Raw genomic sequence first — 27925 nt, 5'->3', positions numbered from 1 at the left:
TCCTCACAGATACCATTTCTTTCTAAGAAGGAAATGCCTTTTGTAGTATTTTTGACAGAAAAGGGAGATTTGAGATCAGTCTGTAATTAACCAATTCTCTAGGATCACGTTGTGTTTGTTTATTATTTTTTTTAATGAAAGGCTTAATAACAGCTAATTTGTAGGTTTTGGGTACATATCCTCATGATATTGATTAAGTTATTTGCACAAACAACAGGTGCATAGAATCTGATGAAGCATATTCATATTCATTCATTTTTAAAATTCATATAAATTTTAAGCTTGAATTACCCATGTACTTACACACAACTTTGTGCATTTAAACATTAAATAAAAACAACTCTCTCATTATAATTTTATTTTATGGACCATCTTGGTGGAGCATTTATATTCCAAGAACACTGTATTTTGGCTTAAACTCTTTAAAATGTTTAACATCATGGAAACTCTAAAAACCTCTTTAAAAAGAAAACCTCATATCTGTTCATGACCATTTGGTTAAACCAACAATAACCATTCTAGATTGGGTGCGATTTTAAACATCTAATTATTTTTAATGACATAACAAATTTACAAAAGCCCTCTGAGTTATGTTTTATGTCAATGTTATAGCGACCTCTCCAAAAAACAAACACTCCTAGCAGAGAGTCTACCAAATCTGAATAATACAAGCTGGTTGCCAATACATACTGCTGCTAAGTAATAGAGTTCAACACTTTGGTTCTGATGAGCTTCTAAAGCCCACAGCATCCTCATTAGCAGTGGCTTGAGAAATAATGAACCCCACAAGGGACACCAGAAAAGGAAAATTACCTTTCGGATTCAAAAAGCTTTAGGGTTTACCTCCAGCCTGGGCAGCCTCATAAACAAATCATCATCAAAATTAAGGTGGCACAATACAAAGGCTCAGACAGATCTTGTAGAAACAAAACAACACCTCACTGTGGCCTTGACTGATTTTCCATGCTAAAATTTTATTCCGAAATGCTTGCCATTTGACAAAAAAAATTCTAATTATATCCTTCAGCTAGTTGGTTGGTCATTGTTGCTTTTGTTTACTTTTAATGGAATGTCAGCAACAAGCAGTTGGTCAGTTGCTGTTCATATGGTATAACAACCTTGTACTGTACACAAATATTGACAGGATTCCCCCACCTTTTGACCAGCTAACTTCTGAGACATTAAACATTAAAAAAAATAAATAAATAAAAAATAAATATTAATAATAATAATAAAATTGAGTATAAAACAGGAATTTCATGAATTGATTTTATCCATTTCCATGATTTTATTCAGTTCCAGGCATGGAAACCACAATTTTAAAATTCACATTAAAAATCATGTATTTCCACAAAGTCAACTACTTATCAGTTTGGAACATGCTTATACCTGTTAAATGCCTTTTCCTTATTTCCACACAGAAAATAATTAAAACCAGAATAGCTGAACAATCAACAATAAAATTAAATAAAAAAATGTTGAAATGTGAAATGTGAATGTCATATTACATTCATGGCTTAAAACAGAAGATTGCACATTTTCACCAAATATAGCAGCACCTTACTGATATGTACTGAACAAACTTTTATTAAGATCTAAAAAAATGTAAATAAAAAACATTGTGCAATTTAATGTACAGGCTCTGTAAACCTTCTCATCTGTTTCATCTTTTACAGCTAAAACATCCTGCCGTTTGAAGAAAGACCAAACATATCACAGCTTGATAAGACTGTTCCATAAGAAATACAAAGAAATTCAAGAGGCTTCAGAAATGTCCTCCACTACACCACAGAGCGATGCTCCCCGCACACATAAACAGCACTGGGGCGGATACGTCTCTTAGTGTGGCCAGGCAGCTGCGGTAGGAACTTGAAGTACTTGGGCATCAGGTCAAGGCAGGCATCACGGAACTTCTTGATTCTCCAGTAATAGATGAGAGGATTCAGGGCTGATTTGAGGTAGCAGATCCACAGCAGCCACGTGCTGATCTCAAAAAAGTTCTGCCGGTAGTAGAATGCACGACTGAAGGTGGACAGAAGGCTGTAGGTGGCAAACGGAGCCCAGCATGCGGTGAAGACTGAGAACAGAATGAGGATCGTGGTGAAGGCACGTGTTTTGAAGCTCATGTCAACGTTCATCTGAAAGGGCCTCTGCAGACTCATCAGACCCAGCTTGCTGGCTTGGCTGAGGCAGACCGAGTCGGGGTGGGAGTGGATGCGCAGCGCGTTGTGGCGGAGAGTACTCAAGATGCCCATGAAAGTGTAGAGCATCACCAGGAATGGTACAAAGAAGAACATTAGCATAATGAGCATCACGTAAGCATGATAACCACGCTCCACCGTGTAGCTGAAAACACACTGTGGTGCTCTGGGGGGAATGTACAGAGCAGGATGGCCAATGGAAAGTGGGAAAGAAAAGCACAAAGATAGAGACCATGAAACCCCAATTAACACTTTGGCCCTGCGTGGACTAAGTTTGTCCTGCTTTTGCACAATAATTAGGAAGCGGTCCACACTGATGATCATCAAAATAGCCACTCCCTCCATCAGGAACATCCAGAAGAACATGGCCGACACGCGGCAAAACACCTCTCCGAAGATCCAGCGTGTGGTCAATATGGTGACTAGCGCAAAGGGCATGTTGAGGACTGCTAGCATCATATCAGCAAAGGCGAGACTGGCCAGCAAGATGTTAATAGCAGAACGCATAGCGGCTCTCTGGTAAACCATGAGGCAGACCACCATGTTTCCGAGGAAGGCGAGCAGCAGCACGCAGATGATGACCAGGCAAAAGAACACCTGGAGGGGCAGGTTCAGGCCCTGATCAGGGTCCTGCCATACAGCTGAAGGCGTTATGTATTCTGATAGAGTCTGGAACTCTAGTGAGCTGTTGACTTTAGCGGAGGAGTTCTCCATGGCTCTTGTACCCGCTGGCTGGGTTAGCACCTTGGGCGTGGGGTGCAGGGTGGCGCTAGGTTCCCCTGAGGCCACAGGTGGACTAGTGGAGGAATAAAGCATTCTTTTTTTTTTTTTGCAGTTACATGGTAAAGAGCAAGCTCAGCCTATGGGACAGGTCACTAGCACACATCTCAGCATGGAGGCAGACCCTGTGGAAGCAGGAAAAAGGAATTAGGAAATCAGTCATATGAGAACTCACAATGTCAGCCAATCTAACAGGATACAGAGTAATAGTAAAGTGATGCTGTCAGCTGGCTGCAGATTTAAAAGCTTAACACATTTTAGAAAGCCATTCCCAGATAGCTTTAAAAACAGATTTGTTTTTTCCGGAAATTGCCAGCTCATAAATGATGTCCAGCTTTGTTTCAGCGAATTGCTGGCAGTGTGAACCCCACTTGACAGTGAATATTGACAACGTGACAAAATTGAATGAGACTGAGTTTCTTAGTGTTCTCTGGGCAACAGTCTTATTGTCTGTACTTGGCTTTTAGTGTTTTTTTTTAACACTTACATTTTTATAGGCAGGCAAGTTTGCATGTACTCATGACATTACTAAACACCCACTCTCACTGCAGAGTTGGCTGGTGTTGGTGCTGATGCTGATAAGCTCGCACTTTTAGCTATTTTTAGCCACTTTTATCAAGAGCGATAGCAGGCAAATGTGACGATTCATGAGTGACATATTTTAGAGCGAAAAGGGATCAGATTTTGCTCTAATTATGTTGCTTATTCTGATCACTTATGCTGGGAAGATCTCCATCACCACAAAGTTTATAAGTCAAAAGCTGTGTCCTGAATCACCCCTACACCTAAATAGTGCAGTAATTGAAGGCAAAATGAGTGAGCGCTCTTGCTAAATTAATGTAGGAATTAGGAAATTAGGAATTGAGTACAGGGAACAGCTAAACATATAAGTATGAGCATAAGGAGTTACACATTGAAACACTTCCATTGATTGGTTGACCAACTACGCTAAGGCTGTCTAAAGGAAATTCAGTTGTATAAGACAACAACCAATGTCTCCTCACATTCTGATAGCAATCACGAAGTTAAGTGGTCTACATGTATTTATATTAAAGTATACTTTGGTTTGTATCAGGCATACATACTGCGCACATGGTGTAAATTTCATTTTTTGAACCACACATACTCTGTACGTTCAGTTTGCATATTTACCTAACATCTGTAGCAGATATAGGACCATAAAATGTTCCTCCAATCATATCCCTCAGTCCAAGGCTATGACTGGCTGTCCTACCTGTCTGTCAACATATGTACTTGCATACCTCCAAGCACCATTTCAGGTCATCTTTGCGTTTCATTACACTATTGCAGTCTGAGCGAGAATGGAAGGCGTTGTAATATTATGCACATTTGTACTGCAATGTTTCCTCATTGGTGAGTCTGTCGAATGCCTTTTCGGCATCGAGTGACAGGATGGCCGTATCAGGGGTGTCATCCCCGGCGTGTACCAGATTGAGCACCCTTCTAACATTGTGGAACCCTTGACGGTTCTTAACAGAGCCCTTCTGGTCCGAATGTACCAACAAAGGAAGGACCTTCTCAACTCTCATTGCCAAAGCTTTAGCAATCATTTTTGCATCTGTATTTAAAAGTGATATTGGTCTATATGAGCCAGATTCTTCTGGAGACGTTCCGGGTTTCAAGATGAGTGTGATTAGAGCACTCCTCACCCAGGGAGGGAGACATCCCTGCTGAAAAGCAATAGCTCCAGCATCCTATCTAGTTCAAGCTTGTCCTCTACAGAAACAGAGGGAATATCCAACCCATCCAAAAATTCATTTTGAGTGGAGGTGCTTATAGGAAATTCAGTTTGGTATAGAGATTTATAAAATGATACAAATGTAGCATTAATCTCAGCCGGATCTGTTGTGATCTCTCCCCTCCCATTCCTAATTTGATTAATAGCTCAATTTCATAATTAATGGAAGAATAATTTCAATTATTTAAATTATACAATCGTTTTCGTGGGTGAGCTGTAAACATTCTGGTATGTTAACTGCTGTACACTTCAGTTATAAAATTAAAGGTAGGGTAGAGGTCAGTTAAGGCAGACCCTTGGAATAGCAAGCTAGCTTATAAAACATCCCACCCTCCCTGCAAATCACTTTCCAAAGCTACACCTCCTCCAAAACACATGAACACACACTGGCCAACCAAAGGCTAACCAGTGACACGATGAGAGACAGCGATGGTGGAGAGTTGTTTGCCACGATGTCAAGTTACCTTATGTCTCATTCACCAATGAGGAAACATTGCAGTACAAATGTGCATAATATTACAACTCCTTCCATTCTCGCCCAGACTGCAATAGTGTAATGAAACGCAAAGATGACCTGAAATGGTGCTTGGAGGTATGCAAGTACATATGTTGACAGACAGGTAGGACAGCCAGTCATAGCCCTTGGACTGAGGGATATGATTGGAGGAACATTTTATGGTCCTATATCTTCTACAGATGTTAAATATGCAAAATGAACGTACAGAGTATGTGTGGTCAGAAAAATTATATTTACACCATGTGCGCAGTATGTATGCCTGATTCAAACCAAAGTATACTTTAATATAAATACATGTAGACCACTTAACTTCGTGATTGCTATCAGAATGTGAGGAGACATTGGTTGTTGTCTTATACAACTGAATTTCCTTTAGACAGCCTTAGCGTAGTTGGTCAACCAATCAATGCAAGTGTTTCAATGTGTAACTCCTTATGCTCATACTTATATGTTTAGCTGTTCCCTGTACCCAATTCCTAATTTCCTAATTCCTACATTAATTTAGCAAGAGCGCTCACTCATTTTGCCTTCAATTACTGCTCTATTTAGGTGTAGGGGTGATTCAGGACACAGCTTTTGACTTATAAACTTTGTGGTGATGGAGATCTTCCCAGCATAAGTGATCAGAATAAGCAACATAATTAGAGCAAAATCTGATTACAAACTTATCACTGTATCAACAACATGTTTATTAGATCCTGTACCCACTAAATTACTGAAAGAGTTGTTACCTGTAGCCGAAGAATCACTTCTCAATATCATTAACTCGTCGTTATCTTTAGGTCACGTCCCAAAACCATTCAAGCTGGCGGTTATCAAGCCTCTTATTAAGAAACCAAAACTAGATCCTAGTGTTCTGGCAAATTATAGGCCTATTTCAAATCTTCCATTTATGTCTAAAATTTTAGAAAAAGTTGTGTCTGCTCAATTGAGCACCTTCCTGCATAAAAATGATCTGTATGAAGAATTTCAGTCAGGTTTCAGGCCCCACCATAGCACAGAAACTGCACTTGTTAAAATTACAAATGACCTGCTTCTTGCGTCAGATCAAGGCTGCATCTCATTTCTAGTCTTACTTGATCTTAGTGCTGCGTTCGACACCATAGATCATGACATACTCATAGATCGATTACAAAACTATACAGGTATTCAAGGGCAGGCTCTAAGATGGTTTAGATCCTACCTGTCCGATCGCTACCATTTTGTTTACTTAAATGGGGTGTCATCTCATCTTTCATCAGTAAAATATGGAGTGCCACAAGGATCCTTCCTAGGTCCCCTTCTATTTTCAATATACATGTTGCCCCTTGGTAATATTATTAGAAAATACGGAATTAGCTTCCACTGTTATGCTGATGATACTCAGCTATATATCTCAACGAGACCAGATGAAACTTCTCAATTATCTAAGCTGACAGATTGTGTTAAAAATTTAAAAGATTGGATGACAAATAATTTTCTCCAATTAAATTCGGATAAGACAGAGATATTAATTATTGGACCAAAAAACACTACACAGAATCTTGTAGATTACAATCTGCAACTAGACGGATGTACTGTTACTTCCTCTACAGTCAGAAATCTGGGTGTTATATTAGACAGCAATTTGTCTTTTGAAAATCATATTTCCCATGTTACAAAAACTGCATTCTTCCATCTTAGAAACATTGCCAAGCTACAAAACATGTTATCTGTTTCTGATGCAGAAAAGCTAGTTCATGCATTCATGACCTCTAGACTGTTGTAATGCACTTCTAGGTGGTTGTCCTGCTTCGTCAATAAACAAGCTACAGGTAGTCCAAAATGCAGCAGCTAGAGTCCTTACGGGGTCAAGAAAATATGATCATATTACCCCAATTTTACAGTCTCTGCACTGGCTACCTATTAAGTTCCGTATCAGTTACAAATTATCATTACTTACCTATAAGGCCCTAAATGGTTTAGCTCCTGGGTACCTAACTAGCCTTCTACCACGCTACAACCCATCACGCACCCTAAGGTCACAAAACGCTGGACTTTTGGTAGTTCCTAGGATAGCAAAGTTCACTAAAGGAGGTAGAGCTTTCTCACATTTGGCTCCCAAACTCTAGAATAGCCTTCCTGATAATGTTCGGGGTTCAGACACACTCTCTCTGTTTAAATATAGATTAAAAACGCATCTCTTTCGCCAAGCATTCGAATAATGTATCTCTTAAATTGTGAGTGTAGTTGCATCTGATCAAATGTGCATTTTTATTCATTAGCTTGGGTTAAACTTATTTTACTTTTTTGAAACAGCAGCTATGCTAATGATGTCTCTATTTTGTGTCTGGATCCAGAACACCTGAGAAGAGATGATGCTGACCCTCAGAGGACCTCAGATGATGCTAACCCTGAATCAACAAACAGAATTAACAATTATTGCTACATGTGTGACTGCATCATATAATAATTATTAATTAATAATATTAATAATGTTCATCGTCTAGCTGACTACGTCTTGTAGTTGAATCCTGTCAAACGTGCACAAACTGACAGTCACCACCATAAGCTACTACTAAATATTGTAGAAACATAATTTTCATAAAATTGAACTTGAATGGCCGTATTTGATGGAGGTGCTTGCATGATTTGGTTTGGGTGACAATTTTCATAGATGGATGGAAATTCTATTAGCTGATTCTGCTGCAGAGGTACTTACTAACAACCATGGTTCGCAACCATTTAAATTAAGTTGCAGATCCCGACAAGGCTCACCACTTTCACCTCTACTCTTTGTTTTATCCATGGAACCACTAGCAATAACAATTATATCACATCCTATAATATGTGGTATTCATTCAGGTGTTTTAGAACATCGTATTGCCTTATATGCTGATGATACTATTGTATTTCTAACAGAGCTTGAAAAATCTATACATTCCCTTTTAAAGCTTATGGGCCTGTTTGGTGAGTTTTCTGGTTTTAAGGTAAATAAGATTAAGTCATCAATTATGTTTCTAAATGAGCAAGAGAGATTAAACCCAAAAGTAGTACACCCATTTGTTAACGCTGTTAATAGTTTTGATTATTTAGGAATTAAAATAAACCCCAAAATAAGTTTCCTTAGTTCAGCTAACTATGAACCTTTATTGCTGAAGGTGACTGAGAAAACTACTAGATGGATGACACTGCCCCTGTCTTTAATGGGAAGAATAAATGTGATTAAGATTAACATATTACCAAGATTTTTATATATCTTTCAGTTGTTACCACTTGCCCCTCCTCCTGCCTTTTTCCAAAAAGCTTCTTTCTAATTTTATCTGGAGTAGTAGGAAGTCTAGGCTTCGACTTTCCCTTTTGTACCTGCCTTATGACGGGGAGGGTTACAATTACCAAACTTATTATGGTATTATTGGGCTGCTCAAATGAGGGCTGCAATGTTCTGGTTCTCAAAAGATCCGAATATACCTTGGATACAGGTTGAAAAGTTGAACACAAAAGGCTTGACACTTGACAGCTTTTTATATTCAGCACCCCTTAAGGAACTAAAAAAGAAAACCGACAATGCATTTGTAAAAAATACCATTATGAAATGGTACGAAGTTCATAAATTTCTTGGAGAGACCCCATTGTTGTATTGTTTTTCTCCAATTTGAGGTAATGAATACTTCAGCCCAGCTAAAAATGACTTGGGTTTTAAAGTATGGTTAAATATGGGGATTGTTAGATTGATGGATTTATATGAAGATAATATATTAAATGTCATTTGACAATCTGGTGTCGAAGTTCGATATACCCCGCAAACATTTTTTTAAATACTTGCAGCTTAGAGATTTAATTTTTTCGAAATTGGAAAATTCTGTACAACTCCCTTCGTTATCCACATTGGAAACTCTTTCCACACATGACTGTTTCAGTAAAGGGCGAATTACCCAGTTATACAATATACTGGGTAATCATAAAGAAAGTACTGAAATCAAAAGGCAAGCATGAATGCAAAATTTAAATAAAAGACATTTCATTGGATGAGTGGGGTACAATATGTTTGAAAGTGCAAACCCAAACTATAAACACTCGATTGAGTATGGAAGCATATGGGTAGCAATATTCAATTTGGGATGTAATATGCAAAATTACAATGCAATATGTAAATGGACAATGCATTTCTGTATTTACATTTACATTTTCCAATACATTTGTGCAACGTTTGGTGCAAAATGAAAATAAAAATTAAATTACATAATTTTCATTTGCCATTTCATACACCAGTTTTAATATGTAAAATGAATACTAATTTTAACGCTTTATAAGTTGCAAAATTAAAATCTAAATGTATTACAGAAATGATTAGATATGTCTAACATGTTCAAGCAAAAACTGTGGCAAAATTATCATTTAAATGATATTTTTCTTAAATGCATTAACACTCAGTCAAGACACTTACGATTGCATTTTCATTCAATGTCCCGCAATGAATGTAGCAAAATTCAATGTGCACATTGAAAATGCATTCCGAGCCGATCACGTGTCCGCCCCCTCCCGCCATGTCAATCACTGCGTGAACAAGGCGGGGCTTGCAGAAGGTCAGAGACTCAAATCTCAAGAAGAGGATTCAAGTGAGAGAACATGGACAAGACAGTTGGCCCGTGTACGTTTTGATCATTTCGGTTTATGGCTTCAAGATTTCATTCGCACTTGTGGGCGGAGCTGAAATGCTGCTTTCATCTGATTGGTCGAATCGCTCCAGCTTCAGCTCGGTCTTTTCATTCTTTCAGACAGAATAAGAGTCAGTGCGAGTGAAGCACTTTAAAGGCAGGGTAGGTAAAAAATGTATAAACAACTTTCTTCCAAATTTGTTTAAACTTTCTATATATATCAATGCATAATTAAAATGTTAGTACTCTGATAAAAAGAGTATAAAAATCGAGTGACTCTAGACCGTTTAATCTGTATTCAACACAGCTCATTATTTCCATTCGGGACGAAACATAGGATTGGCTTAGGCGACTGTCACTCTCTCGCAACCATGGCAACCCCCTTTTGCCACACATGACCTGCCCACTTGTGCGCGCACGTTTGATTTGAGGAATTCAAGAGGCACGGATCCTAGGAATACCAAAACAATGGCAGAGAAACAGCAAGCAAAATTCACAGTACCGGCCTATGCAGTTAGTGAAGGCAAACCAGGCAAAAAAAGGAAGACAGTAACAGTACAAGAAAAGGCAATGAACAAAAAGTCTTTGGATAAACAAAGAAATAAAACGCGAGTTAATATCGGCGTGGCTTTCCAGCGATGGCGAGAACTGAGGGAACTCAAGGGGCTGAAAAGTGACTCCTTGATGGCTTTATTTCTGCTGGACAGGTAAATCTTTCTTTTTTTATTTTGATCATACATACAACGTGGCTTTGGAAGGAGCCCAGGAGCCCAAGGGAGGGGGTGGAGTGAATGGAAATAATGATCTGTCTTTAAAACAGTCTTGAGAGGTCTACAGACACTCGATTTTTATACTTTCTTTTTCAGAGTACTTAAATTTTAATTATGTATTGATATATAAATAAAGTTTAAACAAATTTGGAAAAAAAGTTTTTTATACATTTTTTGCCTACCCTGCCTTTAATGTCTGAAACCACCGCTCTGTTACCACTGTTAATTAGCATAATATTTGAATCAGATGTAGCTGGGCACATAATTCATGCTGCTGAGACCTGCAAGAGACCCCGTTAAATTATTTCTAGGTTGTATATACTGTATTGTATAAATATTGTCCCACTGATAAAAAAACAGTGCAAATAGTTCTGTCTCCTTGGATAACAGTGAAGTGGAAATAAATATAGTTAAATTTATGAAATAAAATATATACTTTTATGTGTATGCACTTACAATATCAACAATATTTTTGTAAAATAAAGAACAGGGCACATTTTCTGCCATCTCGGACTCCGTGAACTGGAGCAAGTCACAAAAAATCAATTGTGGAAAAACTCATTAGCATTTGCCTACATACATGAGAAATATATGTACTGAAAGTTCAACATGTCTACTCTACAATGAACCGCTCTAAAACAAGATTACTCTGATTATGCAATCCGTGTTGCATTTCTCTCTGAAGGCACGTCAGTGTACTGCAGAGATGGCGAGTCAAAATTCTTAACTTACCTTTGCAGCCGACACACTGACTGAGAAAACACTAGTTTATTAATAAATAATTAAAATATCTCCTTCCTATTCATCCCAACACATAGTCATTATATTTGCATGTGCTTTATAGCAAGCTTTATATATTGGCTATATGTTAAAGGATCATTATTGTTCAGCTCCCCACCCTCAAGTATATATTTAATTAATATAATTAATATAAGTTACTTTACTAATCGTATGTTTAGTCAACTACTTAGGGCTGTGCGATATAACGATCTATATCGGATGGACAATATAAAATGTCTATTGTTTAATATCACGCTCAATCGTTTATTTCGTGGTATTGTTTACGGTCGCGACAGAACCAGGTGGAGAATGACCAGCCAGGACAAAACAAAGAGATACATCTATAGCATTGAAAAGTTTATTTTTTCAGCACTGCAGTTTTAAAACACCAGGTTTTTTTTTTGCCACTTTATTGGCCTTGAACGATTAAATAAAAATACTTATATGCGTCAGAATCCCCATCTTTGTAAGTATCCTCATAAACACAGTGATTTAAGTCTGAAGAGAAAGTAAACTGCTGAAAAAAAGAAACACATATGTAGTATATTGCATCAGGACTTTGGTCTTATAGGGGAAGCTGCCTAAAGTTCATCCTGTCTCCCATTCATATTAATCAAATAAAAGTGAGAGAAAATTTCTTACCGCTCTTGACTAAATCACTTTTGTAACTTTAAAAAGAAAAAAAATTGAAAATAATAATGATATATTTATATATTTTATAATACACGTTAACTACAGTATATCTATCTTAGTGTGGTGGAGTGGGTTATAAGTGGTTATGAACGAATGAATGAAACGCATTTGTCTCGGATCGCACTTGCGGAAAGCACAAGTTTTTTTGCTAGTTTCAGCCCGAAACAGTTTTCATGTTGTGCACCACGTTGTTTAAATAGCAAATGCATCTGCACCCATTTGAGCGCCCATGGGCCTGCTGCATTGCTGCCATGTTGCTATTTTGAGGCAACTGAAATAGGCTGCTCCATTGACCAACAAAAACCTGGTCTAAAGTCAATGGAGCAGTAGTTTTTTTGTTATTTAAAGAGCGCGTTAGTATAGGCAGGTCCACGGCATGCATACACACTGCTTATTACACACAGAGGGATGCACAGCAGCACACAAACATGCCAAATATTAAAAATTAAAGGACTGCAATGTGAAAGATTATTATTGTGTAAGCTACATAAATATACAAATGCCTACATATCATAATGGATAGTCATTGCATGCATCAGAATTAGGCTACCTATTTGTTTGTGCACGAGCAGCTCTGTTTAATCTCTGGAGACGCATTCTGTCTTTGCACTTGCAAATTCCGTCGTGTAAAAAGTCTCAAAAGCACCACTGGTATATTACAGCTTCTTGTTAAGTTAGGTGCTCTAACCAAAGACATTGTTTAAACTATTTTTGTGTTAATAATATTTAATGCAAAGCAGAAGTTGTTGACAACAGTAGAAAATAGTTACAAAAAAGCACATAGAGGGATAGCTAAAATTAAAATTCTGTCATTTAGTCCTACTTACTCAAGATTTCCAAATCTGTGTTGATTTCTTTTTGCTGCTGAACACAAAGGAAGATATTAGGGCTGTCACTTTTGTGAAAAAATCATTTAAAATTTTTAAGACATAAGTGTTCACTGAATCGATTGTAAAATCGATTTTCCATGTCTAAAAAAAAAAAAATTCCAATGCCAAATATCGGACAAACGTAAAGAGAGCACTGGAAACGCACAAGTCAGCAATATTTCTTATTTATTGGCATAAAGTTTCGTGCAGAAAAACAAACAGCAACAGGAGTGCAACATTCTCGAAAAAAATATATGCAGAGTGGACTGCTGCCATAACATAAATGAAAAACATTACTGCAGGCTTCAACCCGGCTGCATTTATGAATTAGAAGCTGAAGTTGAATTTACTTCAAGGAGATCTTGCTGAATGCTTTGTGTCCCTGAGTGGATTGGTACAGTGGAGAAGCACATGACAGTCTACGTTCCATGGCATTTTATATGAAATATAGAATGGTTTAGTAACTTTAGATACATTGTGTAGTTGTTTGGAATTATTCAGTGTGACTATTAAATATACAGTTTTTACACAAATATTTTCAAGACCATATATTACTTCTTTCTCCTTATATATTTAAACACAAACACACAATAAAAATGTTAAGGTGCAGTTAATTTAGATTTTCCCCCCACTGAAAATTATTTTATTATATAATTATAGATAGATAGATTTAACACAGAGAAGACAAATTAATTTACACAATATATGTATGTAGCGCTTCTTATTTGTTGTAGATTTTTGTCCTATTGCTTGCAATTAGTTTCCTATCCTTATTTCATCACTGAATGTTTATTTATCTTCAGGTAGCTTGAGGTTTTTTTTTTTTTTAAGGCTTGTATTAGTTTGATATTGACATTGGTAATGAGGATTATGAAAGTCTATGGTATCAAAGATTTTAATATCATAAACTTTATAAAAGAAAAAAATAACTATATTGTGATATATACTGTCATCGAGATATACAATTATTCATACTGTGATATAAGATTTTGCTCATATCCCCCACCCCTACTAGAAAAATCTTTAGTCGGACGCAACCCTGTCAAAACGGTCCTCTACAAATGCGAGGCCTAAATGTTTTCCAAGGTGCCACTTAACCAAATGCGTCTAGGCAAAACAATCAGAATAAGGCAAAGTTGTTTAGACAATTTCATGCTTTTAGAGATACTCACCCACGCACATGCAAGCACTCATGCATACTCTCACACATAATTATCTTCACACACAAACACACACGTTGGCTTTTTATATTTTATGGCGACTTTCCATAGACAAAATTATTTTTATTTTGTACAAACTGTATATTCTATCCCCTAACCCTGTCCTTACCCCTAAACTTAAAGCTCATAGAAAACATTTTTCTTACAAAAAATAAATTATGATTTATACCCAGATAGCACACGTACAGCTGCAAGATGTCCGTTAAAAAGATTGCTTCATCTGGAAAGCATCTGCTGTGTACAAATATCAAACTGACATCTTTAAGATGTCAGTTTTACATATATTCTAAATCATAAACATCTTAAAGATGTACGTCCTATAGACGTACTGCGGGGAGCAAACACTTTAAAAAATACGTCTTGCAGAAGTAAATGCAGACATTAAATAGATCCCACATAGCAACATTGTGTCGGCCCAGATCCGGCCCACATCTGGCACCCATGGAAAGATGATCTGGCCCACATGCAGCGTGGAATGATGGCACTTGGGCGGACCGCTCCTGTTTGCCAGATTTGAGCCACAAGCAGGCCATAGCAATGCCATATGTCAGCCAAGAGTAAAGAAATTAACCAGAACTGGACCTTATCTGAGCCACAAAATCTGTTTATATATTAAATATGAATTTCAGCCTTAATAAGCCTGTTAACAAGCAGAATCACTGAAATAAAGAAAATAACAGAGAAAGAGATAAGCAGAAACACAAGAACTACAACTGACTTCAGCCACAACCTTAGATGAAATCAATTGAAGATAAAAGAAGACATTAAATCTCTGGAGATCTCACCAGAGGAGGATTAAACAACTCCACAAACTGCATTAACAGCTTCACTTATTACTGGACATCTACAGAAGTTTTATTGAGAATTAAGAAAGGTTTAACTCTAATGTGTGTCACCATAACAGTGATTAGCGTTTCCATTAGTTGCACTCTTAACTCTTATTTTATCTTTAGTCTTTTTTAGCTGCTGTGACAGTGTGTTTGTTAAACGCATTTGCGGCATCAAAGAAAGCTAAAGAGAATTGAGGTCAGGTGATGGCGGTTATCTGTTGATGATTTTATAATCCTCATGAAACATGCTGATTTGCTAATTTTTTTTAAATCTAACAATTGTTTCATTATATATTCACATCACAAACCATGTGTTTCTCCAGCATGAGGTCAAGCAATATTACAATAATCAGTTAGAAGTTTTTAACGATTATAAAGAATTCAATCTATGATGCCACACACAGACATCAACAATCAGCACATGAATCTCAACAATGGTGACAATCAAATGTACCTTGCTGCAATGCATGCTGGGTATTAGCATAGTACAAAACTCCCAGCATGCATTGCAACATGAATAAATTATGCAGCTGAATTGTCCTATTATTTTGTTTAATTCTAAATATTTGCTTATATTTTGCAGTTGTTTTTGTTGTGACAGTAGCTTTTCAGTGAAGTTCTGAATTGATCAGTTTATCTAAATATTTTTGACTGTAACCATTATTGAGATTCATGTGTTGATTGTTTATATCTGTGTGTGTCAGCATAGGTTAAGTTTTTTAAACTCATGTTTGTTAAAAGATTTTAACTGATTGTTATAATAGTGCTGGATCTCATGCGGCAGAAACACAGGGTTTGTAATATGAATGTATTACTGGAACAACATAATTGTTCGATTAACCACATCAACTCTGGGGACCCACCGGTGGGTCCAATATTGCATATGCCTAATTCTCAAAAAATCAAAATAACAGCTCAAGTGGTTAAAAAAAACATCAATGAACCAGTGTACTTCATGACGATTAAAAAACCATCAACAGATAACAGCCGACACTTGATATCATGTCACTCTAGCTTTCTTTGAAGCTGCAAATGTGTTTAACAAACACACTGTCACAGCAGCCAAAAAAGACAAACTATATAATAAGAGTTAAGAGACCAACTAATGGAAACACTAATCACTGTTATGGTGAAACACATTAGAGTTAAACCTCTGTTAATTCTCAATAAAAAACTTTTGTAGATGTCTAACATAAATAAAGTCAATCTGGTTAGTAATAAGAGAAGCTGGTAAAGCTGTTTGTGGAGTAGTTTAATCCTCCTATGCTGAGATCTTGAGAGATTTCATGTCTTTTATCTTCAGTTGATTTCATCTAAGGTTGTGGCTGAAGTCAGTTGTAGTTCTTGTGTTTCTGCTCTTCTGTTTTTCTGTTCTCTTCTTTCCTTCAGTGATTCTGCTTGTTAACAGGCTTATTAAGGCTGAAATTACTTCATATTTAATACACACAAATTTTGTGGCTCAGATAAGGTCCAGTTCTGGTTAATTTCTTTACTCTTGGCTGACATATGGCATTGCTATGGCCTGCTTGTGGCTCAGTTCTGGCAAACAGGAGCGGTCCGCCCAAGTGCCATCATTCCACGCTACATGTGGGCCAGATCATCTTTCCATGGGTGCCAGATGTGGGCCGGATCTGGGCCGACACAATGTTGCTATCTGGGATGTCTCCGTGATGTACGCGTGCTATCAAGGTAAGCCGTTTACTATTATTTTTTTTTATTTTTTTTATGGGGATCAAAAAATTTCTTCCCCAAAGTAAAAAGAAAGAGCGAGAAAAAACACGTTTTACCAAATGTCCCCCAACATTGGGGTTATCCAGACCACACATACAAAGTGAAATTGGATATTTCACCACAAATTCTATATTTGGCTAATTCAAGCCTTTCCATATTGATCTACATTCTTCGTTCAAAAGTAACAAAAAAGAACATGTTTTTGAGAATAATACTAAAGAACCCAAGAAATAGAATATGAGATCACATGACTCACGTGTGATAAAAGGTTGCTATTTTTGCACTGAAATCAAAAGGCTTGTCTAAAAGCACTAAGTCAACGTGAAGAGGAAAGCACCTTACAGACTAAAGCAGAAACCATAATGACAGCAGAGATGACAGTCATGTGTAATGAATAGTTGTGGATCCTAGCAACAGGAATAAAATGATCAAGTGTCTCTTCATCTATGCTTGAAGAATGCATCCATTAATTCTTGACCACAATCACTTCAAGAGGCCTCAACATTAGTCCAAGACGTTCTGATGCTTCAAACTAGAACATTCCTTCATTTCTATAAAAAGATCGAAAAGGACCAGAATAGAATTAGATACCAAATGATAAAGTTCACTGAATCGCAGATACTTCTGGATCAAGACTTTCAACTCAATTGACAATAGATCAGGGGGAACGATATATTATTCTTGCAAGATCTTAGATTTGTTGCACTTATATTAGAATTATTCCGTGAAAATCGGTCCTTGCATTTTCTTTAAATTTATGATTATCCCTTAAAACAGAACGAATCTAGAAGATTCACCAGCTGATTTAAAATGGATGAAAGAATAGTGAACATCACAATATTTATCTGCTTCCAATGCACAATCATTTTGATAAATTGATGTTTTACCTTGATTATCCCCTGCGGTTTATTTGAATAAAATGATGCGGCATCGTTCACATCATTATTCGCTCAGATTCAGACACATCCTTCTCTCGCCAGATGTTGAAGCTCCGACAGTTCACATTTTGACCTCAATATGCGTCCATCCGCTAGATCTATTTTTTCAAGTGAAGGAGTAAACCCAGACGCACACGTTTTCGCTTGAAAAACACACAAAAAACATTTAAAAAACATCAGAGTCTGTTCGTTTTGGCAATGTAATTCAGTCTGAAAACTCCGGTGGAGATGTTCAATCTCATAATAATCGAAGAAAAAAAAAACACTGAGAAAAACTGACTTAACCGTCGCTGTGGAGCAAACGCTAATATTAAACGGAGAGGAATGCTAAAGGCATTTAGTACCCGCTTCTCAATCTCTTTATGCATCGCGTCGCATTCACCGAATACAGCGACACTGAAAAGAAAGAAACCAACTACACCTCAGCGCCGGATTTGATTTACACAGCGTTAACCAATGAAAATGCAGGAGTCACCAGCTGAAGATTTCAGTGGCCAATCAGCGATGTCGGTGCAGCTGGGTTTGGTTGCGGGATAGAAACATTAGTCTAACCAGAGCCCGTCTATTAGACATCTGGGTCTAACCCAAATTATTCGTTATAACGATGTACACTGAGGACATCTGCTGGTTCAAGCGTGGTGTAATATCAGACTACATATGGTTCACACGGGCTTGGTAAAGTTACATTAAGACGCGTTAAGCTATCTGGAACAGAGCTGATGTTCAATAATAATAATTAAAGAATTGGAATGTCTTCCCTATTAAACTATATCCATGATACATCTGCAAGTAGAAATAAAAAAAATAGTTTAACGTAATGTTCATAATACATAATAATAATAAATATAATACATAATAAACCGCAATTATTCAAATAAATCACACAATTATTTCTTAACATTAATGATAACAACTGGAAGTGCAAAAAAAAAAAAAAAAGTACTAATATAAAATATTCAAGTGTAAAATGCCATAGAGCAACTTAATTCAACTTGTAAAACAATGTCATATTCTGTACACTGGATCAAAATGCATGGGCAACTGATTTATTGTCAGTGAATACAGATGCATTGCTTGAAGCAGCTGAGTCTGAGAATTATAATATGTACTGATGTTTTACACTAGAAATGGATCTGATTTGACATAAGATTTCCTCTCTAGTCCATTAATGTTTATATATCTTGGTTAACTTCTCAATAAAATAAATGACAACAAATTAATAAATAAGTTGACAGGCCCTTCAAAAACAAATAATACAAAACACTACAATCAACATGTCAAAACACTTGCATTCCGATGCTGTGCATGTTTCAGAGACGGCTCGAGTGTTCATATATGCGAAGAATCCTGAATCTGCTTAGTTTTCTCTGTTTGGGGTGGAATGATTTTGACATCAAAAGGAAAAAAGAAATCGATCAGTGCTTTGGCATCTTTTAGTTCCAGAGAGTACTCCTGTGCCAGCTTCTCTGGAGTCCATGTTTTAGGCATGCGTTTGTGATTGTTCAGGGCAGTTAAAGCTTCCACAAGCGACAGTTTGCCTTTGGGAACATCAGTGACATCGAAAAAACCATAGGGGTCTCCCGGCAGATTGTACTTTAGCTCCCTGCGTGGCATCTCCTGCTTGTTCTTCTTAACCACCGGAACTGCTTCAGCCTGCAGCACACAGACACAGAGAGTCAGCCACGCCAGCAGAGGGCACTGCAAAACACCTTCTCTAAACTCTGCGGTTTAAAGATGTCAGCAAACCCAAACATGCAAAATGATTCATAGAAAGTGTTGGGGAAAGTAATGCATTACAATAATGCATTAATTGTCAAGTTTTAGTTACTTTTTATGTAGTCTCAGTCTCAGACGTCATGCCCACGCACCGTTGGCTAAACGTCTGGTGCATATGGGACACAAAAGTGGAAACACTTCAGGAGTGTCGAAGTCGTCATCGGATTGGTTGAATTCTACAGGATTTCGGCGAGATGTGTGTTGCGTTCTTTAGTGTTCCACCGGGAAACAAAGATATCGTGGCGCTCAACCCCCATGTGACATTTCCACACCTCGAAACGTGACGATGAACGAAAAGAACTGTGATTGGTTGTGGAAGCTTGTGGAAGCTTCACTTCATCTACAGCGATATCATTGACTTGATTGCAAATAAATGCACAGACACTATTTAAATGAACAGAGATGACATCACTGAATTCAATGATGAACTGCCTTGAACTATCATTTTGCATTATTGACACACTGTTTTCATAATGAATGTTGTTCAGTTGCTTTGATGCAATGTATTTTGTTTAAAGCACTATATAAATAAAGGTGACTTGACCTGACATGTGGGTCAAAAGGGCTCATGGGCGGGCCTTGGTCAAAGAAGGCTGCCATGAATTCCAGACCTTCAGTCTCAAGGTTTGGCTATGCAAGACTACTTTTTAATGGAAAGTAATGCGTTATATTACTTTTACATTACTTTTTCTCATCTGGGCAAGGCTTTCTTGTTTGTTTTTAATATATAAAAAAGTTATATTTCTGACAAATGTTAAACCCCCTTCACAAAGTGAAATTAATAACTTCTCAAGTAGCTCAAGTAGACGTGTGCCGGTATTCGGTAATGCGATATATTGCGGTAATTAATATGCACGATATTGTTATCGTGGGCACTAAATACCGTGAATAAATATACATTACAAATTACTCTGAATTTGGAATGCATTTTAAGAATAGTATTCCCATCAGCTGCTTAAAATGCACAACATCGCTGTATGCTGCTTGAAAGAGCCATGCGCTCTGATGTAAACAAGCGAGCATGAGAAGCACATGGAGGAACACGTGAGAGACGCACACATTCACTCTCTGACAGTAGATGGCGCTAATAGGCAGCCCTTACCCTGTAAACACAGTAAATAAAGCAGCTGTTACTTTCTAAACCATATTTAAATAATTTTAAATAACCATTCAGATTTGTGTTTTCCCTATGGTGTTTATTACAGAGCCAACTACTGAAATATTTAGACTTAATAGGCTATTTATCTTCAAACATTCTTTTTTTTTATCTGGACTACAACATGCACTAGATATTATTTGATATTTAATAACACATTGTTAAAACTGAAAGTTGCAGCTGTGTTATTTAATGAGCTAACATGAACTAAGACTTGTATTTTTTAACAAATATTAATAACTTCTATAGCAAATGTAGCTATTGCTCATTGTTTAACTGTGCACTTATTGAATGAGCACTATGAGATGTCCGAACTGATTACACTATATTTTATGTATTGCACTGTATTTTATGTAAAATCATTTTCTATTTTTAAACTGTCTTAAATTCATTTTAAGTCTGTCAGGTTTGTCATAAAGCCCTTTGTGTTCAGACACCAATGAGACCAGCAGCTCTACCTAGATTCATCTCACCTTAATGCATCTTTTTGGTCTACTTTCTTCCTCTTACTTCCTTGGTCTGCCAGTTTTTAATGCAGCGAGTCAAACCAAAAAAACGAGTCGGAGGCTTTTTTCTTTTTTTTTTTTACGCTTTTATGCCTCACGTCGGTGTGTGCACACTTACACTGGCACATTTTGTTAAGCCATGAGGCATTCGTCCCGGTGTGAACAAGCCCAGGCTGAAGGAAATGTAAATTCACGTCTGTACAGCAGAGACTGTAGGGCACAGCTCACACAAACCTTTCAGCTCTGCTGTCTTTCTGGATTGCATGAAGAATAGGACACAAGAGAAGAAAGTTCTACACTACAAACACAAATGTTAAGTTTATGTAAAGTCTTTTTTACTCCAGGTAAAAAAACAGGATTAAATTAAAACGACTCATTCAAACACCCCACCCCCCCCCCACATCTATGTCACTATGTGGAAATATTTGTGTAATGCCGCCCAAATGTTCACGCAAACAAATGTTTTGTTATTAGTTTAAGTATTTGCTATTGACTGTTCAAATGCGAAGCTTTGCGCGTCGTGTGTGTGTGAGAGAGAGAGAGAGAGAGACCGGTCACTCACATCACAGTGGAGTCAGCTGTCTTAACCGTCCCTGGCTTGTGTACTGCAAACACTGTAAGCTCATCACTGTGTCTGTCACGCGACTCTGTTCCTCTTTCAGGCTTGAACTGATGGTAAAACTAAGGACATTAACTGTCTTTACATTTATTTTGAAAGATAAAGCTCACGATTATGGAAAGGGGCATTACATTAATGAATGCACTGGGTCAGTTGGCCAATCAGAGCAGACTGCGTTTGTCAGAAGGAGGGACTTTGTAAAAAAAAAAAACGACACGCTTGAGAGAGGCGGGGCATAGAGGACCTACAATAATGTACAGTATTTGAAAAATAACGTGGTTTTTTTTATTTTTTTTTACATTAAAGCATGTCAACATATTCTGTTACACCAAATACACCAAATAATGATAAAAAAAAAACATCATATGACCCCTTTAAACATTGTGTTGTGACAATGCAGGTACTTTTCTACTTGGCCAGTGAATTTCTCAGTACAAAGCTGCCTAAGGTCCTGACAGTGCTTGTGTTGTTTAATGCACTTGAAATGTGTGTATAACATTAATTACTGTTACAGTCTATTCTTTGTTAATGTTATGAATTGAAAAGTGTACATTTGCATTTTGCAAAAACAAGTCGGTTGCTGTTACTTCTAAGACGAACACCAGACAAAGCAGCCAAATAAATGGATAATATTTTCATTAAATATTTGTTGCTGGATAATTTACGTAAACAAATATACAGCAGTTGTCAGCACTAGTGGCCCCCTTCGTAAGCATGAGCAATTAAGTTTATCTTTTTGATCTTTCATTCAAAATATTCACCAAAATCTAACTTTTCATTAAAGTAAACCAATTGGAAAGGGAAGACGGAAATAAATATTTTTCTCTAATATATGTTGGCCACAATTATTAGCGCCCTTTTTGCAACCTAATCTCCTGAAATGCCTGATGAGCTTGGAGAAAGCTTCTTAATTATTGCCCTGGTGGTGGAAATGGGAATGCTTTAGCTATTTTCTTTAAGCCAGTGTCTATTTTGTAAAGCTCAACAATCTTTTGCTGCACATTAGAACTAAATTCTTTGGTTTTCCTCATTGTTATGGATGATTAAGGGAATTGTTTGGACCCACTGTTTCTTTTTCTACATAACTATGCTGATAACCCAACTAAAGAAATATTGCTTTGCAATTGTTGGTAAAATATGACAATTTATTAAAAGGAAACTTAATATATCTGAATGAATGTGTCCTGTTGATATCACAGTAATAACAGCTTGCTTTAATTGTTCTGTAGATCAAAAGATCCTAAACTTCAAACCTGAGAAACAGGATCTTTAGACTCCACATAAACGTCCTTGAGCATTGACAGCAGTGGATTGTTCCTCTGGCGAATCTCTTCTGAAATGCTGGTGGCTGCCATAGAAATACATATGTCAGATCATGCAAAAAAAAAAAAAAAAAAAAGAATTTAATTCATTGGCAAAAGTATGTGGACAGGCTCTTTTATCAGGTCTGGCTTTGACACAGCCAGACCTATGGACACTTCTGGATCTATAAGCAACAGATACCAAGATAATGAATGCACTGAAATTGTAACTGGCCCTGGTAATAATGTGCACATTTCACTTGTCATAAACATTATACTTCTAAGACAATGGCACTGTAATAGAAATGGATATTTTTAGTTCAAACTCTGCAGAAGAGCCCAGAATATGAAGTTTTACGTTGAGCATTTACCTCCTAGTATAAAAAAAAAAAAAAAAAGTTAACGTGCATTTTAAGTGCTATTATTACCCATTCTTACCCTCAAATTTAGTTCTGCTAGTGTAACCTAATATATAATATATTTATTAGAGCCCGACCGATATGGATTTTTGGGGGCCGATGCCGATATTAACTCGAAAAGAGCCGATTTATAAGCCGATATTTTGATTTTAAAAATAATCTGGATATTAGACCCATTTCCTATAAACTGCACTTACACAACATTCAATAGCAAAATATCTGCCTGTTGTATGTATGTGGGCTGTATAAACCATTTTCCAGAATGGATTATGTTAAAAAAAAAAAGCCTTAGATTACAGTCTCAATGAATAAACAATTGCACATCAAAAGTATATATTTTTTAATGATCAAAAAACAGTCTGGTTTTAAACATTTAACACTTTTACTTTCTTCCAGTTGAAGCTGGTTTTAACAGTCTGTGTGTTTACTGTAAATAAATTATAATACTAAAGTATTTGCAGAAGTAGTCCCACACTTTGCTGCTACAGCATTCACCTTTTTCAGCCATCTGTAGGCAGAAAGAGAGACGGAGAAAGAATAAGCATGTGTATTAATAATATCACCATGTATCATTACTCATGTCATCATTAGAATTATAATAATAATAAACTGGGATCTCCTACATAGGCAAAAATGAGAAATATATATATATATTTTTATTTGTCAAGCAATAGGTATTACCTACTTATATTTAACAATATTATTTCAACATTTTCCTGTTATGTCTGTAAAGCTGCTTTGAAACAATATGTATTAAAAAAAAAAAAAAAAAAAAAAAAAGCGCTTGTTCAGCTCACATTTATTTACATGTCCCCTCTGGTTTAATCATTTCTGACGAACCTACTGTAGTTACTGTAACTACACTATATTTGCTCTCACAGACACATTCACAACAGACCCGTATATCTTCTCCTCTTCTCTTTGTGCAGTCTGAACCAAAACATCGTCTTGCCTACTATTACCGGAAGATTACGGAATCAATTCGAAGTTGAATGGTTAACGTTAGTGTCATGAACACACCGCTGTCAATTTTGAGAAGAACCACCTTCAAACAAGTTAATAGCAAGCATTTAAGGGGCCTGCTAAAAAGGAAGCGTTAGCGTTAGAGTAACGTAACCAGCCTGAATTCACCAAATTGTTCTCTGGACCTGAGGGTAGCCTCTTCTTCCTTGCTTCTCTCTTAATTCTCATTAGCAGGACTAGCGCTATCGCTCGCTTCTTACAACGGGACAGATACATGTTTGCTGCTGACCGAAAGGAGGAATAACAGACTATGAAAGAGCTCCCGCTAAACGTTTTTAAAACTCCGCCTACGCCATAGCGCAGCGCAAATCGCGTTGTATCTGAAGGGCAACGCTGAACCCAGCGGCAAGCGCCGTGCATACCGCGTCCTGTGTGAAAGTCCCAATTACGCGGTCATTATGTGGGAAACACACCGCAATAGAATAAGAATAAGTTAAACGCTAACGTTATAGTTTGACCTCCTATTAACGTTCGCGCTCTTCCACTGATAAACATGGTATTAGCTTTGTGGCTAATCTAATATAGCAATGCATTAGTGGCTGTAAGTGATGTAACGGAATATTAAGAAGTGATAATGATAGGACCGTTAGCTAGAACTACCACAGTTTTTATATACAGGGTATGAACTAAATCTACAATCATTTCACATGACGAACGACAGACTCACCGTCAAAACAGTACATTTCCGTGCTTGGCTGATAGCTTTCTTCTGTAGTGGATTTCTGGCGCTGTTGTTAACTCTGGAGCTGCAGAGCTCCCTCTGGTGGGCACACTATGCAACACTCATAACATGAGTGAAGCATGAGACTCTGTTTCTCATGTTTCATCGGCCGTTATAAATGCCGATGCCGATTTAAATGCAATTAGCTTATATCGGCCGGACAATATATCGGTCGGGCTCTAATATTTATATAATGTATAAAACTTGATATATATATATATATCTTTTTGTAAATAAAATTAATTAACTTAGATGTTACCACATGAAGCACACTTTTAGAATAGCATTACACTTAATGCAGATTAATGCATTAACATGTTAAAAGACCAAATTCTGTAGTTACACCTAGATGATGCAAACTAGGTTTATTTTTACTGTAAGACATGAATTTTGCTTCTAGAATTTATTTTCTAGAATTAGCGAGGCTTATGTTAAACTGACGCGTGTGCTGTCCATTAGCCTATATGAATTTTATTGAGCTTACTGTTAAATAAATGATATAGACGTATAACAGATGTTTGTGTATTATTGGTGTTGAATGATCCTCCTGCTTTTGCTAAGATAATCAAATCGGAGCAGCGGCACTTTTGCCTCCACGTTCATACATATTCCCTTACGAAAACGTGGTTACTATGATATTTAAACCATGGTAACCACAGATGAACCATAGTTTAACAATGCAGTAAAACTGTGGTTATACAAAAGGTAAATAATATGCCAAAAAGAAACATGGTTACTACACTTTTATACTGTAGTAAAACCAAGGTTAATTTTCGTAAAGGTTTATTTCTGCAGATATTTCAGTCTGACTAAAAAGCGATATAGCATATATAATGTTTTTCAATAATAACGTCAAATGGATCAATGCAATGACAATTCACCATTAATTCAGTGATGTATTTGTGGAAGATGGACTGTAGTATGCTGCAGCAGGTGCACAATACATTTTCACAGATTACGTCACTGCTGGTGGGCGGGGCCCCACCGAAACGCGGTACGCCACTGGGCACAACAAACTGTCTCTGGCACAACTTAACATAAAATGTTAAGTTACACAAGAAAATCTGTTTGACTCCCTTATAGCGGTTATAATTTCCGTCACCGTTGTGATAAATCACATTCACACAGGTTATATTCTAAAAGACACCGGGCATGCTCCTTCACCAATACAAACAGTTAACGTTATATGAATAGAGTGACCCAGCAAGCTCTAAACCGCTTAACGTTACTCACCAGGAATGTCTTCTTGTGAGAAATTGCTCGATGACGGATGTCGTGGTGCAGCTTTAGGTTTTGCCTTGCTTATTTCCCGGAGAGCGCGATTCTCTACATTAAAGTTTCTGATCATGCGTGTAACTTTCGAGCCCATGTTTGAGATCTCCGCAGCAGAGGACATTCGTCTTCTTCTTCTAACGGTAGTAAAAGCATTGAGCGCTCATTACTGCCCCCGATGGGCTGATTCCCCGGTCAAGTTTTGTTTGTTTGTTTCGTTTCTTAAAGTATAATATTTTGTTTCCATATTTGATATGTATAAAACAACATAAGACACCAAATAAAAATATCAGAAAAAAGAAGCAGGTTGAATAATTCGGAATTAACTAGAGCCCACATATCACTCTGGCCTTTATATGCAATTCTTTATATGCAAATTGCTTGATGAAAAATGTAGAGAATTTTATTTTATAACCATTTTATATAACAGTTTTTATAACCATTTCTTACTATGTCAATGTTTATTAGCATGTGTGTTATTTTTAGGATTACTGATAAACTACTGTCGTCTAATTTGTATTATTTGTTTTGTTATTTATTTGAATTTTAGTTAAATTATGTCTGAATTTATTATGTCTGTATAGGTATTTTATTATGTCTGTATAGAGGGACCAGGTTGTCTTTATTAAGTTTTATTTTATTAAGTTGTCTTTATATAAGTTTTAGTTTTATTTCATTTGAGTTATTTCAATACTTCAACAAACAAAATGGAAATGAAATTATATATATATATATATATATATATATATATATATATATTTACATTTAGCTGATGCTTTTATCCAAATGAATAATGTATCTTTTAAATTGTGAGTGTAGTTGCATCTGATCAAATGTGCATTTTTATTCATTAGCTTGGGTTAAACTAATTTTACTTTGTTGGATCAGCAGCTATGCTAATGATGTCTCTATTTTGTTTCTATGTTTTGCCACGGGATTTAAATCCCATGGTTAACTAGGATTTACACAAGCTCCAGTCTGGATCCAGAACACCTGAGAAGAGATGATGCTGACCCTCAGAGGACCCCAGATGATCCTAACCTTGAATCAACAAACAGAACTAACAATTATTGCTACATGTGTGACTGCATCATATAATAACTATTAATTAATAATATTGATAGTTCATCGTCTAGCTGACTACGTCTTGTATTATTATTATTATTTTTTTCTAAAAACCTGTCAAACGTGCACAAATTACTAGCTACTACTAAATATTGTAGAAACATAATTTTCTGTAAAGTTGCTTTGTAACGATTTGTATTGTAAAAAGCGCTATACAAATAAACTTGAATTGAATTGAATTTTATCCAAAGCGACTTACAATTGCTATATATATATATATATATATACATACACACATATATATATATATATATATATATATATATATATATATATATATATATATATATATATATATATATA

At 36.6% G+C, this 27925-nt stretch overlaps 2 protein-coding genes across 2 annotated transcripts; both read right to left on the bottom strand.

Annotated features, from left to right (window-relative positions):
* Positions 1–1505: 1505 nt before the first annotated feature.
* On the bottom strand, positions 1506–18183 carry LOC132092756 (probable G-protein coupled receptor 63). Its single transcript, XM_059499141.1, has 2 exons — positions 17654–18183; positions 1506–3106 (listed from the first exon to the last, which is right to left on the bottom strand). The coding sequence occupies exon 2, from the start codon at positions 3015–3017 to the stop codon at positions 1782–1784; it is 1236 nt and encodes a 411-aa protein (XP_059355124.1). The 5' UTR covers positions 3018–3106; positions 17654–18183; the 3' UTR covers positions 1506–1781.
* A 692-nt stretch (positions 18184–18875) lies between these two features.
* Positions 18876–26692, bottom strand: LOC132091959 (NADH dehydrogenase [ubiquinone] 1 alpha subcomplex assembly factor 4-like). Its single transcript, XM_059498023.1, has 3 exons — positions 26459–26692; positions 23015–23109; positions 18876–19357 (listed from the first exon to the last, which is right to left on the bottom strand). Exons 1-3 carry the CDS (start codon positions 26619–26621, stop codon positions 19034–19036), a joined length of 582 nt encoding a protein of 193 aa, XP_059354006.1. The 5' UTR covers positions 26622–26692; the 3' UTR covers positions 18876–19033.
* Positions 26693–27925: the final 1233 nt, after the last annotated feature.

The sequence above is a fragment of the Carassius carassius genome, chromosome 18 (assembly GCF_963082965.1).
Source record: "Carassius carassius chromosome 18, fCarCar2.1, whole genome shotgun sequence".
Lineage (NCBI taxonomy): Eukaryota > Metazoa > Chordata > Actinopteri > Cypriniformes > Cyprinidae > Carassius > Carassius carassius.
This window is presented reverse-complemented; position numbering and strand designations above follow the sequence as displayed.